The 13,936-nt window shown below is 43.0% G+C and overlaps 1 protein-coding gene across 1 annotated transcript in view; it reads right to left on the reverse strand.

Annotated features, from left to right (window-relative positions):
* LOC142245947 (uncharacterized) overlaps window positions 1–13,936 on the reverse strand; it is a 414,818-nt gene that overhangs the window by 143,233 nt on the left and 257,649 nt on the right. The window contains exon 5 of the mRNA XM_075318950.1: window positions 5,019–5,134. Within this exon, the coding sequence (XP_075175065.1) occupies window positions 5,019–5,134 (116 nt within the window). The remainder of the gene's footprint in view (window positions 1–5,018; window positions 5,135–13,936) is intronic.

Raw genomic sequence — 13,936 nt, forward strand, 5'->3', positions numbered from 1 at the left:
CATGTCAGTTTACACTGCAGAAAAAAGAAGCACAGTGGGCATGGGATTTCTATAAATGCTAACCACTGTGCTAGTACTATACAACACAGCATTATGGATGCAGAGAAAACACGCTGTTTCCAAAATGCTGCAAACACTGATTATGAGCACGTACCCTAATATAAGTAGTTGAACTTAAAACTGTTAATAATCTCCTTTTTGCAAAGTGAGCAAGTGGACTTTCAGAAAAGAAAATACTGATGAAAATATATTACATATCGAAACGCGTTGTGGCAGGTTATTAAATAAAAGAAAAATATTTTTTAACTTACCATTTAACCTGGCCTCTCTAGCGCTCCTCCAGACCGTGTTTTCACCTTTCCCCTGGTCACCTGTGACATAATAACTGGCCCAACTTTTTCTAAAGTGCTTTTATGGCTCAGGCGGCTGCTTTGACTCAGTTTTTGCAGACCTGGTCACAGGAGGTGGTTGAGATGCATGCAGAGGTGGTGCAGAATCTGCAGCAAGTGGCAGGTGTGTTCGTGGAGAGTCAAACGCTGCCTAAACCTAAATTTACGCTCCCAGACAGGTTTTCTGAGGAGCGTAATAAGTTTAAAATTTTTAAAAGGTTGAATGCAGGCTTTAAAACTTTTCTCTCATTCTTAACGAGTGAGGAACAGCAGGTGGGGATCGTAGTCTCTCAGTTGCGAGGAGATCCCCTGACCTGGGCCTTTTTGCTGCAGGCCAATTCTGTTGCTTTACAGTCGGTAGACAAGTTTTTGCAGCCCTGGCCTTAGTCTATGGTGATCCTGTTGTCCTTCACTAGGAGGAGGCCCAATGGTACTGGTGGTGGGTTGTGGAGGGGGGGTCTTACTATCAGGGACAAGGGCAGGAGATAAGGCCTAGGTTGGAGGCCTGGACCTCCCTACATCAATGGTACCTCCGGGTGTTAGGGTCAGCATAGGTTACCCTGTGTTCCCCTAGTCACCTGTGACAGATTCTCTCTATCACAATTGAAGTGAACCTACTATAAAAATGTCAGACTTCTCCATTCTTTGCAAGTGGGAAAACTTCAAAAATCATTAGTGTATCAAATACTTATTTTCCCCACTGTATGCTGCATTTTGGACATGGATGGAAGCCTATTTTTCATTGTGTTGGTTCCAATCTTATTCACACCTTTTGCATTAATTTTGGCCTTAAATTCTATCCATCATCAATTAATACATTTATTGTAGTTCTAATAGCAAATTAAACTACTTACTGTTCAGTGAAGTTGAGTGATTTTTCAGCTTTTAGCCCATTTATATATTCTCATTATAACTCTTCTTCAACCTATCACATTGCTAATCACTTCATTAGCTGGACCCAACTCTGCAACCCAAGCATCACCTCAACTATTTATTGTGAGAGAGGGCAAGGTGCAGACAGCAGAGTACAGATCAAAGTAGGGGTTCAAGCATTGTGATGACTCATAGTGATCAACCAAAGGATACTCCACACAGGCATTGAAATGTGTAACAAGATCAAATAACTAAAATAACTCTTTTCAGACCTGTTTTCATATTTGATTTTCCTTTAGGCACTGTAGTGTCCAGAATTAATTATTGTATCTATTCATCACCCATAACACCTCTAGACTATGTTCCCTCGATCAGTATTTGAAGGATTTTGATGTTGCAGAATTTCTGCACCATTTCTTCACCTATTACTGTATATATTGGGCGTTTTTGCATTGCATTTTTGTGTGCCTTTTTTAACATGCATTTTTATCGCGTTTTCGAAGCTGCAATTTTTTGTCTCTGGTGTCTCTGGTGTCTTTTTCTCTCTGGCTTTAAATAAAGCTGCTTTGTTTTTCAAACTTCCTAGTATTTGGTTTCATTGGCATTCATAACTGCAGATTACATGCATTTTTGATACTTTTCTGCCTCAGAAATGCACTAGTCCCCTGGGCGTTAATTCCCCTGGCTAGACGGCTCCATTAGCATGTTAGTACGTCCCTGTTGGCCCCTGTGGGTGTGCTAACATGCTAATGAATGTGCAGCATCACAGGATGATCTCACTCACCTCTCTACCGCCATAGCATCCGACGCTGGATTTTGACTCAGTGTGCATGACCCTAGAGTTTGAGTCATGTGCACTACTTCAGTTTGAAGAAGTGACGCGTACACTCAGCTTCATAGTGCGCATGACCCAAACTCCGGGGTTATGCGCACTGAGCCGAAATCCCCTGTGGGATGTGATGGCAGCGGAGAGGTGACTGAGATCATCCTGTGACGCTGCGCATTCATTAGCATGTTAGCACACCCACAGAGGCATACTAACATGCTAATGGAGCCGACTAGCCAGGGGAACTAACGCCCAGGGGACTAGTCCCCTTGCTCATTAGCATACTGTAAAAGATCTTTAGAAATGCTTTTCCTAAAGATCTATTTATGTATGCTACTAGATACAGGGATGGTTAGGCAGTGATTAGTAATATGCACCCAGAACTGCTTGTGGTTTTGGGTGCATTTTGGACCTGATAGGTTCCCTTTAAAGGCTTCTTTAAGGTTTCCAGGTCTTACAGCTACTGGACTTTTAGACTAATTCCATCGTGACAAAGTCTGACAGTATGGCACGGTGTTCACCTGAGGTCACTTTTGCTGTTTCTCACAGTATCCTCTGTGTGAGCTGCCAGCTGTGACCTCAGATGAACTCAGTGCAAGACTATCGGACTATGCTGCCGCCGTAATACGCGGTCCAACAGTCCGGCACTGAGTTCACCTGAGGTCGTAGCTAGCGGCTCACATAGAGGGTACCGTGAGAACCACCGTAAGTGACCTCAGGTGAACTAAGTGCTGGACTGTCAGACTGAACTCGTGCCATGACATGAAGTCAGACAGTCTGGCACTGAGATCACCTGAGGTCACTTCTGGCAGCTCTGACACTGCTCTCAGTGTGTCCTGGAGGCCTCGGTGAGTTGTCACGTGTTCTAATGTCACCACTCACCATACCTTCCGGAAGTACCAGAGCTGGGATCATCGTGGGATGTCGTGTGATTACGTTGGACCTGCGGGGTTGTTTTGGGGGTTAATAAATTGGTGAAGGAGGGTGTGATTTTTATTATTTAAAATAAAGAAATTTTGTGTTTGTTTTCTTTTTATTTACAGGATTGGTACTGGGGTGAATGTCATAGACACCCCTCCATTACCCACCCAGGGCTTGATGGCAGCTGGGATTTTTGCGGCTCCAGGCTGCTATTTCAGGTCGATGAGGACCCAATAACCATGGACCTTCCCAACCTGAGAATACCAGTTCCCAGCTGCCTCCTTTATTTGCTCTGGTTATCACAAATAGGCTGGGGAACGCATGTCATTGTTTTTTTTTCACTGTGCCTGTGTCGCGGGCGGGGAGGAGGGTGTCAGCACACTACGCTCGCCCCCTTCTGCTCGGGTCCGGCGGCCGCTGCTCAGTGGTGGCTCGAGCCGTAGGCCGGATCCCGGGGGTTTCTCGAGCGGCACTCCTCGCCCGTGAGTGAAAGGGGGTTGTTGGGTGAGGGGATGATTATTGTCCGTGACGCCACCCACGGTTGTGGTGATTTCACCACCGCTGCTCAATACGGGGATCCCGGGGATGGTGATGCGGAGCAGCCAGGTGTTGTGTTGCCCCTCCGTGGGCAGGGGTTGGTGATCCCGGGGCCCGGTGATGGGTTGTGAGGTGCGGGACTTGATGGGCGCAGGGACGCGGGGGCAGCGCTGTGCCTTGCGGCAATGTGGTACTCACTCAGCCTGAGACGTGGACACAGTATGTACGGTAAACCAAACGGCTGGTAGGACGGTCCCACAGACGGCTGCACCTGCACTCCCGGTAGGTGACGGTGATGTCCCTCTTCCTTGCACCTATGGTTGACTTGTGGTAGCGGTGGATTCCCTCCGGTTACCCGCTCCCCGACTACAATCTGGGCCGGAGGAGCTCTACACTTTGCCCACAGGCGCTGGCCCTGAGAAACTGGTGCCGTGGTGGTGGCGGTGTCTCTTCGATTCGGGTTGGGCTGTTGCCTTCAATCGGGACTTGGTTGTTGGGGGATCTGCGTCCCCTTCACTGACGGATTCGGCAAATTTGGCGACTCCTAGCCTTGCCGGGGTCCGAGAGGCCCCTGCCCTGGTGCTGACTGTCCTTCGGAACACTGCTCCAGACCACCGGCCACACAGCCAACGGGGTCCTTCCAGGAACTTCCAAACGGTCCCCCTCCAGACAGTCACCGCCGTCGCTGACCTTGCTGATCTGGCCCTACACAAAGCTGGACCCTTCAGGCTTTCTTTCTTTACTGTCACTTCACTTGCTTTCCTCCTTTACCACTTCTTCTACTTTCACTTCTTGTTTACTCCTCCACTTAGCTCCTCACTCCTGCTCCTCCCTGAGCTATCTCCTGCACTGAACTGCCTGGTTTCTTCCCGCCTCCAGAGCTGTGACCTCCTTGGTGGGCGGAGCCAACCGCCTGGCCCACCCCCTGGTGTGAATCATCAGCCTCTGGAGGAAGGCAACAAGGATTTGTAGTTTAGCTGTGATGTGCCTACCTGGGGTGTGGGGTGTGGTGGTGTTGTGACCTGTGACCCCTGGCTTGCCCAGGGCGTCACACCTGCAAATCACAGTAGTAACAGTAGCAAAGATGGCTACAGCATTACTGTGATTGGCAGGCAATCCCTGCATGCTCAGTGGCTGAAAATCAGGTGCCAAACATTCGGAGAGGGGACTCAAAACTTATGAGGCGAATACCAAAATACTCAACGCGTAACGAATATCCTGAATACCTTAATATTTATGCAAGTAACAAATAGTGCAGAATATATTTGCTCATCACTATACTTGATCTTTAGAAAAAACATCAGCAATATAAAGGTCCTTTAAACTAAAATTAGTGTACTTTTTATTTATGTAAATCCACTAGTGACATCCCAATTTCATGCCATGTTGTGCCAAAGACAAATTCAGCTCAGTAGAATTAAAAAACACTGCTTGTATACATTTGTGCTTTAAGCAGATAAAAAAGAACATACATTGCAAGCAAATCCAGGTATTCATAAAGCTGAACTCTTCCATGTTCCATAAGGCTTGGTCTTTTCTGCTTCATATACAAAGATAATTTCTGAGGGGAAACTGCACAGCCACACATCTATAAGGAAAAGATAAACCATTAAGGTTTTTGCACTTTCCATTTATATTCCACTGTTTCATGAAATATTATGTTTGCATACTTTCTATATACTGTGAATGAAATTATGAAATAACTTGTAAAATAAATCACATTTTGTTGTTCAGTAAGAAAATAACAATGAGCAGGATTTATCAAAATGTGTGCCAGATAGTGATGAGGGGACCCGGACTGTAAAACTCCAGACACGCATGGTTTCAAAGGTACCTGGGTGCCGGGCCCGGGCCTGGGATTCCAGGTGTTTAAACCAGATCCTGACACTGGAGAAATTAAAAAAATAAAATAAAGGAAGAATAAAGAAAATAAGAAGAAACCGAGCATTTTATACTTACCAAGGCTCTGTCATGATGGCACAGTGCTTCCAGGTTGCGCATTCACTTCCGGGGCTGCGCATTAGGCTCATTGCATATGCACTACTTCCCCTGCTTTCCCCATACACCGGCCATCCTGGTGTTTGTGATTGGTTGCAGGCAAATGCACCCCCAGCCTGTGGGACAACGTCTGACTGTAACCAATCACAAGCCCGGTCTGCGGGTCAGTATCATGGTATAAAACAAATAAACAAAACAATTGGCATAGAGTCCCCCCATGTTATAATACCCAGCACAGATAAAGCCAATGGCTACAGGCTGCACTGAAGTGCTTACCTTGGCTGTGAATCAAAATAAGAGGAACAGCATGCGGCTTTTTTTCTTTTAAATTATTCAAATAAATAATTTTAAAAAATGTCGTGCACTCCCCCCAATTTTGATACCCAGCCAAGATAAAGCCCACAACTGGGGGCTGGTATTCTCAAACTGGGGTGGTTCATGCTTATTGGACCGCCCCAGCCTTAAAATAGCAACCTGCAGCTGTCCAAGATTGTCACGTCTATTAGATGCGACAAGCAAGGTGCTTTACCCAGCTCCTCCCAATTGCCCTGGTACAGCCCACAGCAGCCACTAAGTCCTAGATTAGTGATGTTAGGCATCTATGAGACCCCCATCACTAATCTGTAAGTGAAAGTAAATAAACACAAATAAAGCATGACTGCCCACTGTGAGTGCAGACAGAGACTGAGCCGCATGATCAGCGGTGACGTCACGCAGGTGATTTGTGGTAACAGCTGGATATTCCCACCTGTGACCACAAATCACCTGAGCGACATCACCGCTGATCACACAGCTCAGTCTCTATCTGCACTCACAGTGGGCAATCATGCTCTATGGCCACTCACTGAGACTTACATATAACAGAGTTGAATCGTCGTGGGACCTCGTGTAGATTACGTCGGACTTGCAGGGGTGTTTTGGGGGTTAATAAAGTGTTCCGTTGTCTGAGCGTGTCGACACGCTCAGACAACGGTGGACACCGCTCTGTATCTTGCAGTTCTAAATCAAACAATCCTTAATCTCCAGCACGTGAATTGAAGAAGGTCAATAAATTGACCGAAACGTCTTCACAACTGGATTGAAAATATAAAATAAATATTTTTTTCAATTGGAGTGCCTGGTTTTACTGATTATTATTTAAGAGGGAAGACATTTCAAGAATTGGCTTCTTGCAGCGGTAAAATCCTATTATTGTACCACACTTTAATTCAGTGAACTCGTTAGAACGAGCCATTCTTTTAAAAAATGTTTGTAAATGTAAAATGCATAACTTGGGGCTGCATTTTGTACACCTTTGGCAATGGGACTGAATGAAAAAACTGAATTCAATATTTTGGATGTGTAATGCAATACTTTTGTCCTTATAGTGTATATTCTAATATGGCACTTAAAAGAGGTTGTCATTATTACATTATAATTCACTAATATTGGTGCATAAATATTCCTTAGTCTGATTTCCAAATAAATCATTTTTTTGCAACAAAGTAATGCTTTAAATAAAGCTCAATAAAGATTTCAAACAATAGATAATTCTTATTAATTATGTTTTATTCCGCCTTAAAAATGTGTTTTATATCTTTCCAATGTGAAGTGACAAAAGCCATACTATACAGGCATGAATTAAGCATTAAGTGCAGTTGCCTGCATTGTGTTATAACCCTCTGCATAATTGTACAGGGAAGACAATGTTTGTACAATGTAATTGCTAGAAGCCTGCGGTGTACAGAAGTCAATAAGGAGATCCATGGCTGTGACACCAGACTGAAGTTAAACCTGTTCTGAGAGCTAATTCTAAAATAAATTGTAAAAAAAAACCCTTTTCTGGAAAATGTGGATATTAATCAGAAGAACGAAGATGTATCAACCAAAATATTGTATTCTCCTTTGAAAACTTAACTAGTCCTACCACAGAATAAGCGTAGATAAGACGTCCAATTCATAATCAGAAAATGTATTTCCATTTAGTCAACGATTATGAAGTGTAAGTGACATTGACTGAATGAGATTGTATAAAGAACCACTTAAATATAAACGTGTGCATCAACCTTATATATAGACTGAGCTAATATTGAGACTTTCTATACCAGTGTTGCATTATTATTCCACTATATATCTCCTCATTGTAATAACTTTTTTGTGAATCAGTTAAGGTGTCTGTATGAGCCTCCTGACTTTGAAAGACAGGCTAGAGGTATACACACAGTAAATTCCTCCCCTCCACACACACATTATAATTCCCACACACACACAGTATAATAGCCCCACAGTACCCCACATTGTATGATATCCCCATAGCTCACACACCCAATATGATGCCCCACACTACATTAAATTCCTATACACATACACAAGGTATGATGCCCCACATTCCTCCACAAAGTAACATTTTTCCCACTGCAATTTACACAGAGTATCGTATACTGTCACGATCACCTCCCTACATGTTGAGACCAGTGGCAGCCTTTGGACTGGAGCCTCTCCTCTGGCTGTCTTCATTTAAATTAGTTTCATTTCTATTGGCACTGAAGTGGTTAACTGTTAGTTTTGCTATTGCAGCTTTTCCAAAGCAGTTCCTTGCTGAGTGATCAGTTGCACTTACTAATTTAAATAGTGGTGTATCCCAGCATTCCCTGCTGAAAATACAAAGTCATTTGTGTCCTGGCCATTTTTGAGGAAGGTTCTGCTGTGGAAGGTTCCTGTTATCAGGCTTTATCCTTTTGTTTGTCAATTTTTCCCCTTTTTGTCTTTCCTAGTGTGTTGTTAGTGCAGCAGTCTAGCGAACCCCACCTGTCCCTCACTAGTCAGGGTTACTATAGAGTCTTCCTAGGGTCCCAGGTTCCTGTTCAGAGACAGCTTCAGAGACTGTATAGGGACTGATGAGGAGAGAAGGGACAGTTGCAGGTGAGGTTAGGAGGTGCCCACCTACCCCTCTCGCTAGTTCCAGGGCCTCTCAATGTTTTTGTATCCCCGGTGCCCCTTTTTTCTTTTGTTCTTGTTGTGCTTCAGACGCACGTAGGTCTGAACGCACCTCGCCATGCTTGCTACACTCAGCAACCGTGACATATACCCACAGCACCCCACATGTAGTATGATGCCCGCACGCATTACAGTACATTCCTAAACACACACATACACTGTATGATGTCCCCGCAAAGTTAATTTCCACACAGAGTATGATGTATCCACAGTACCGTACACATATGATGATGCCCCCATAGCCTTCACACACAACATGATGCACCCCACGTAATATAATTCCCTCACATAGTATGATGTTATACATGTGTGGAAGTCTACACAGGTTAAGGGAAACAAAATGCTATTTCACTGCTGCCGTTCCTGCACTCTACTGGTTCCTGTACAGACAGGAATATCCCTAGCTGCACAGTTAGAAACCCACAACCAAGACCTGTCTGCCTAAAAGGCCGTTGGGTTGTTTCATACATTTCCTAAGGAACCAGTGGGGAGGTTACTGTGCACTTCAAACAATTATAGGTCAAGAGTGCAGAGATACACAGGTACCCAAAGTTAGGAAACATAAAACACGTGCATAAGTGGAAAGGAGTAATAATGTAAGCAAGGGCTATCTCCTACAAACCTTACAGCAAACAAATCAAAGGTTTAAGTAATACAATTGAGAAAGCACAGAACATATGCAACACTGGTCTCAATCTATCAGGCAAAATCCCTAGAAGCCTGTCTGGAACTCCACAGCAGAAATCCACAAGGAAATAATAACATCAGCAAAGAAGACTGGAATCAGGAGAGTATAAATAACCCCACTTGAGATGTGATAGGACAGAGACAACAAGCAAATGAAAACAGCTGATCTAACCCCAGACCAAAAGAAGAAAATAATAAGTAAGAATAAACAACCATCAGCATTTGGACAGGGACTAAACCAGCTGTGGCTCAGCAGGGAAAGAAACAGACCACAAAGCAGGAGGCCATGGGATGAAGGAAGCTATGTGAGAAGTCTGGAAATAAAAACATGATTTGGTGATACTTTGTTGGGAAATGGTTATGCTATATGTTACTCAGCTTTCTCAAGCTGTCCCATTAATAATGAATGTAGCAAAGGTCAAGCATTGCCACTTCTGCTCTATTGAAGTCGGGGTTCTCGAGTTTCAGAACTGCATCCTCCCAATCCCATTCTCCCATTCTCCCTAGCAATCAGTAAATCATCTCCTATACATAGGGATAGGGGATAATTTATTTTGTAATAACTCTTTAACAATTCCAGTAAGGGGTTAATATTCAATCTTGGTTGAGCAGTAGTAGATTGTAAAATGTCCATTAAATTGCCTGTATTCTTAGACATCAGTTATTGATAAACCAGTGCACTGAGGCCAGGATATAAGCAGCGAGACTGGAAGTGTCTCCTTTCATTTCCTTTGTTGTCATGAATGCAATAAATGTATCTCAGCATGCCCGAGAAAGTGAATTTTGCAAACGCTGTACATGCTTGCGGGGTAATTTCCAACAGATTTTAGTGACCAGCTTTAATTAGGGAAGTGGAAAAATGCTTTGTAAGCATATATGTGAGTTACTTAGCTTGATTAATTATCCTCTCCATAGACAGTTTATTCCTGAGAGCTCGTATTGTTTGCAGTTGTGTAGATCATTTTAATGCTTTGTATTATTTTAGTTTTACTACTTATTTAGGGTAAATTGTGAGTATAATATAATGCATACCAAACACAATTGCACTATGCATATTAATACTTGATAATACCCAAGAAGGATTGGCTATAAATTTGCTGCTGACCATAGATGACCCCTAACGAAGCCAATAAAAAGGAATTGTGGTATATCAAAAGAATGGGCAACCATTACAGGCTAATGCCGCCTGAACTTGGTAGACTTGTTTACCCACTTATATTCTGTGCACCAGCCATAGGCGGAAACGTGTAAAATTACATGGCAGTCATTCAAATCAATCGGTGTTTATGTAATGCATGGTCAGGCTCGATCTGCCAAAACAAAGTTCCTATAGAGTTTGCCATTTACCATATTGATAATACTTCAAGCAACATACTAGCCTGTCTGATATACTTCTAGTAACAAAAAGATCAGTTTCAAAGTCCGAGTTACCCAACTTCAATTTGAATTACATTTTTTTTCTACCTTTGGAGACTACGTAGTTTTATGTGCTTTGGATACAGGGTTGAGAGCCTACTCCTGAAAGCCATATTTGCAGGAGAATCATGGGTTTATTAATGCCAGAATAACATTTACTGCTACAGTGTAGCTCTCAGATGCAGACGATCCCCTTTATATAGTTAAAGATGTTGTGCACTACTTTTACATTGAGGGCCTATCCTTAGGATAGGTCACCAATGTCTGATATGCCAGTATCCGACGTTCTGCACCCCTCCCGATCAGCTGTTCTTGATGCAGAAGATGGCAGCAGGCAGCCAGAAATGCTCAGTTTCTGAGCTGCCCCATCTTCTTATAATGGCTGTGGCTGGGTACTGCACATCTGTCTCCTATTGATCTGAATGGGAGACAGATGTGAAATACCCAGCCGCAGCTGCTATTAGAAGGTAGAGCAGCTCCAGAACTGTGCATTTCTGGCTGCAAGCTGCCACCGTCGAGACTGAGAGCAGCTGATCGGCGGAGGTGCGGCATCTCAGACCCCTGCCGATCAGACATTAATGACCTATCTTAAGGAGAGACCATCAATGTAAAAGTAGTAGACAACCCCTTATTATGCTCTATTAGCTATTAGGGAATAGGGATGAGCGAGTATACTCGTTACTACTTGGTACACGGCGAGTAGTATGGTATTCGGGCTACTCGTTACTCCGCGAGTATCCTTGTAATTACTCGTTAGAAGTAGCGAGTAGGGATGGGCGATCCCGAACTATAAAGATAGATAAAGCACATTATTAAAAAACATTTTGATCATACTTACAGGTCCCGCGACGCGTCCTGCAGACTCTGTCTCCTGGCCGCTTCTACTTCCGTGTCTGTCCAATCACTGCTGTGCCACCCAGTAACCAGCAGTGACTACTAAAGGACCTTCAATAACATTATAGCCATGTGACCCAGTCACATGTGAAAGCTGTATTACTTCATTGACTACAAACTGGTCACATGACTATGACGTCTCGAAGGTCCTGGTAACTGAACTTTGATTGTCACTGTGCTAGTGTCGCGGCGGCATCACCAGTTATGGCCGCACACTCTCCTGACAGGAGCGGACAGCGCTCGTGTCCGAAGAGTGTCAGTCTATTCGGGGAGATGCCCATGCGAGACTGTACGAGTCACATGTAAGTGGTACTCTGGCCACTTCAGTGTTAGCCAGCATCTCAAAAGAAAAAACATTTAGAGACTCCATCTCTATTATAAAAAATCCATAGTCCAGAGGTACAGCAATGTCAACTCTGCTTAGTACTCTGTACAGACAGTGTGAGAAGCAGAGAGAGCAATGAGCAATGTCAACTCTGCTACATCACTCTGTACAGCAGCGGCTATACAGAGTGATGTAGCAGAGTTGACATTGCTCATTGCTCTCTCTGCTTCTCACACTGTCTGTACAGAGTAATAAGCAGAGGTGACATTGCTGTACCTCTGGACTACGAATTTTTTATAATAAAGATGGAGTCTCTAAATGTTTTTTCTTTTATTTCTAATAAAATAATTTCTCTGTGTTGTGTTTTTCTTTTACTGTTTACTAGAAATTCATGGTGGCCATTGGTGTTACACCATGAATTTCGGGCTTAGTACCATCTGAAAATAACACCAAAATCATCCACCAAGGGTCATGCAAAGGGATCAAAGTATTGTGCAAGAAAAAAGCCTATGGGGTCAGTGTTTGTGAAATAACTGTACGTGATGGAATTTTTTTGATATTTTTACTGAGGTCAGAGACTGAAAGTATATAGAAATCACCTCTTACTTTTTAAACTGTTTTACCTTTGCAGATTTGTAATGAATGAAAGCTAATAAGAGAGTCTCCATTGTTCAGAATATGTTATAGTATTAAGCTGCAGATTTATTTTTATTGTCTTTCACCTATATTTCAACTGGTCACGAAGTACCCTGAACGTACATCACACAAATATCTCAGACCTGTCACAGTTAGAAAATCTATCAATCATGGACATCAATAATTTAGGTATCAATGCAAAGAAAAAATCCATCTGGTTCCAGGAATTGACTCCAGCTTATCCTTTAAATCATTACCTCTGTATCATTACTAACAAAATAATCAATGCACCCAATGGACTGCAAATCCAGGTTGTAGAGGATCCACAAAAGATACTTCTGCAAATCATTTCAAACTGCAATTTTGTTATGGTCTACAAATTTTGGAAACAAGATTAACCCCTGCCTGACCGGGAGATCTTCCATTTTTGCACTTTCATTTTTTCCTCTCTAAGGCTATGTTCACACTAGAAAAATGATTTTTCTTAAGAAATTTCTTAAGAAATTTCTTAAGAGTGAAGGATTAGTGCACCTGCGTTAAAAAAAACGCATCAAAAACGCACCTGCGTTTTTGCCGCGTTTTCGGTGCGTTTTTGGTGCGTTTTCGGTGCGTTTTTGGTGCGTTTTTACCGCTGGTTGCTCCCTGCGTTATTGTGCCAATTATCTATGGCAAAAAACGCAGTTAGCTGCAGAAAAGAAGTGACATGCTCATTCTTTTTCTTAAGAAAATCTACTGAAAGAATTTTCTTAAGAAAAAAACGCAGTGTGCGCACAGCTAATTTTTTTTGCCATAGGTTTTGCTGGGGAATGTCTGCAGAAAGGTTACAAGAATTTCTCAAGAAATTTCTGCAGCAAAAACGGACCCAAAACGCAGGTAAAAAACGCAGTGTGTGAACATAGCCTTAAGGCTATGTTCATATGCTGCATCTTTTCTTAACCACAAAGATGCAGCATTTTTGGCCCCCAAAAAATACACCCGTGGCAAAAACGCATAAAAAAGCATGCAACACATAAAAAAGCATGCTTTTTTTATGCCTTTTTGTTGCGTTTGAACCACATTTTGCCCAATGCGTTTTTTAAGTCAAATCTAACTGCTAGAAAGATGCAAAAAGAATTGACATGCTGCATCTTCAAAAACGCAACCAAGATGCAGCCAAAAAAAGATACTCTGTGTAGACCGCAAAATAGAAATCTCATAGACTTTGCTGGGGGAAGGAAATGCATGCATTTAGGTGCATCTTTGAGACCTCAAAATGCACCAAAAATGTATAAAGGCACTGTGTGAACATAGCCTTAAGCCTGCTTTACACGTTGCAATTAGTTGTACAATCGCATTTGCGATGTGACACGCACAGGTTGCATATGGGATCTTATGAGATCGCACGTAGGTCGCTCATTTGCTATCACACGTGCGTTAGTAGTCTATGAGTCTATGTTAACCCCTTCAGCCCCCGGGCAC

The sequence above is a fragment of the Anomaloglossus baeobatrachus genome, chromosome 7, assembly GCF_048569485.1.
Source record: "Anomaloglossus baeobatrachus isolate aAnoBae1 chromosome 7, aAnoBae1.hap1, whole genome shotgun sequence".
NCBI classification, from domain to species: Eukaryota; Metazoa; Chordata; class Amphibia; order Anura; family Aromobatidae; genus Anomaloglossus; species Anomaloglossus baeobatrachus.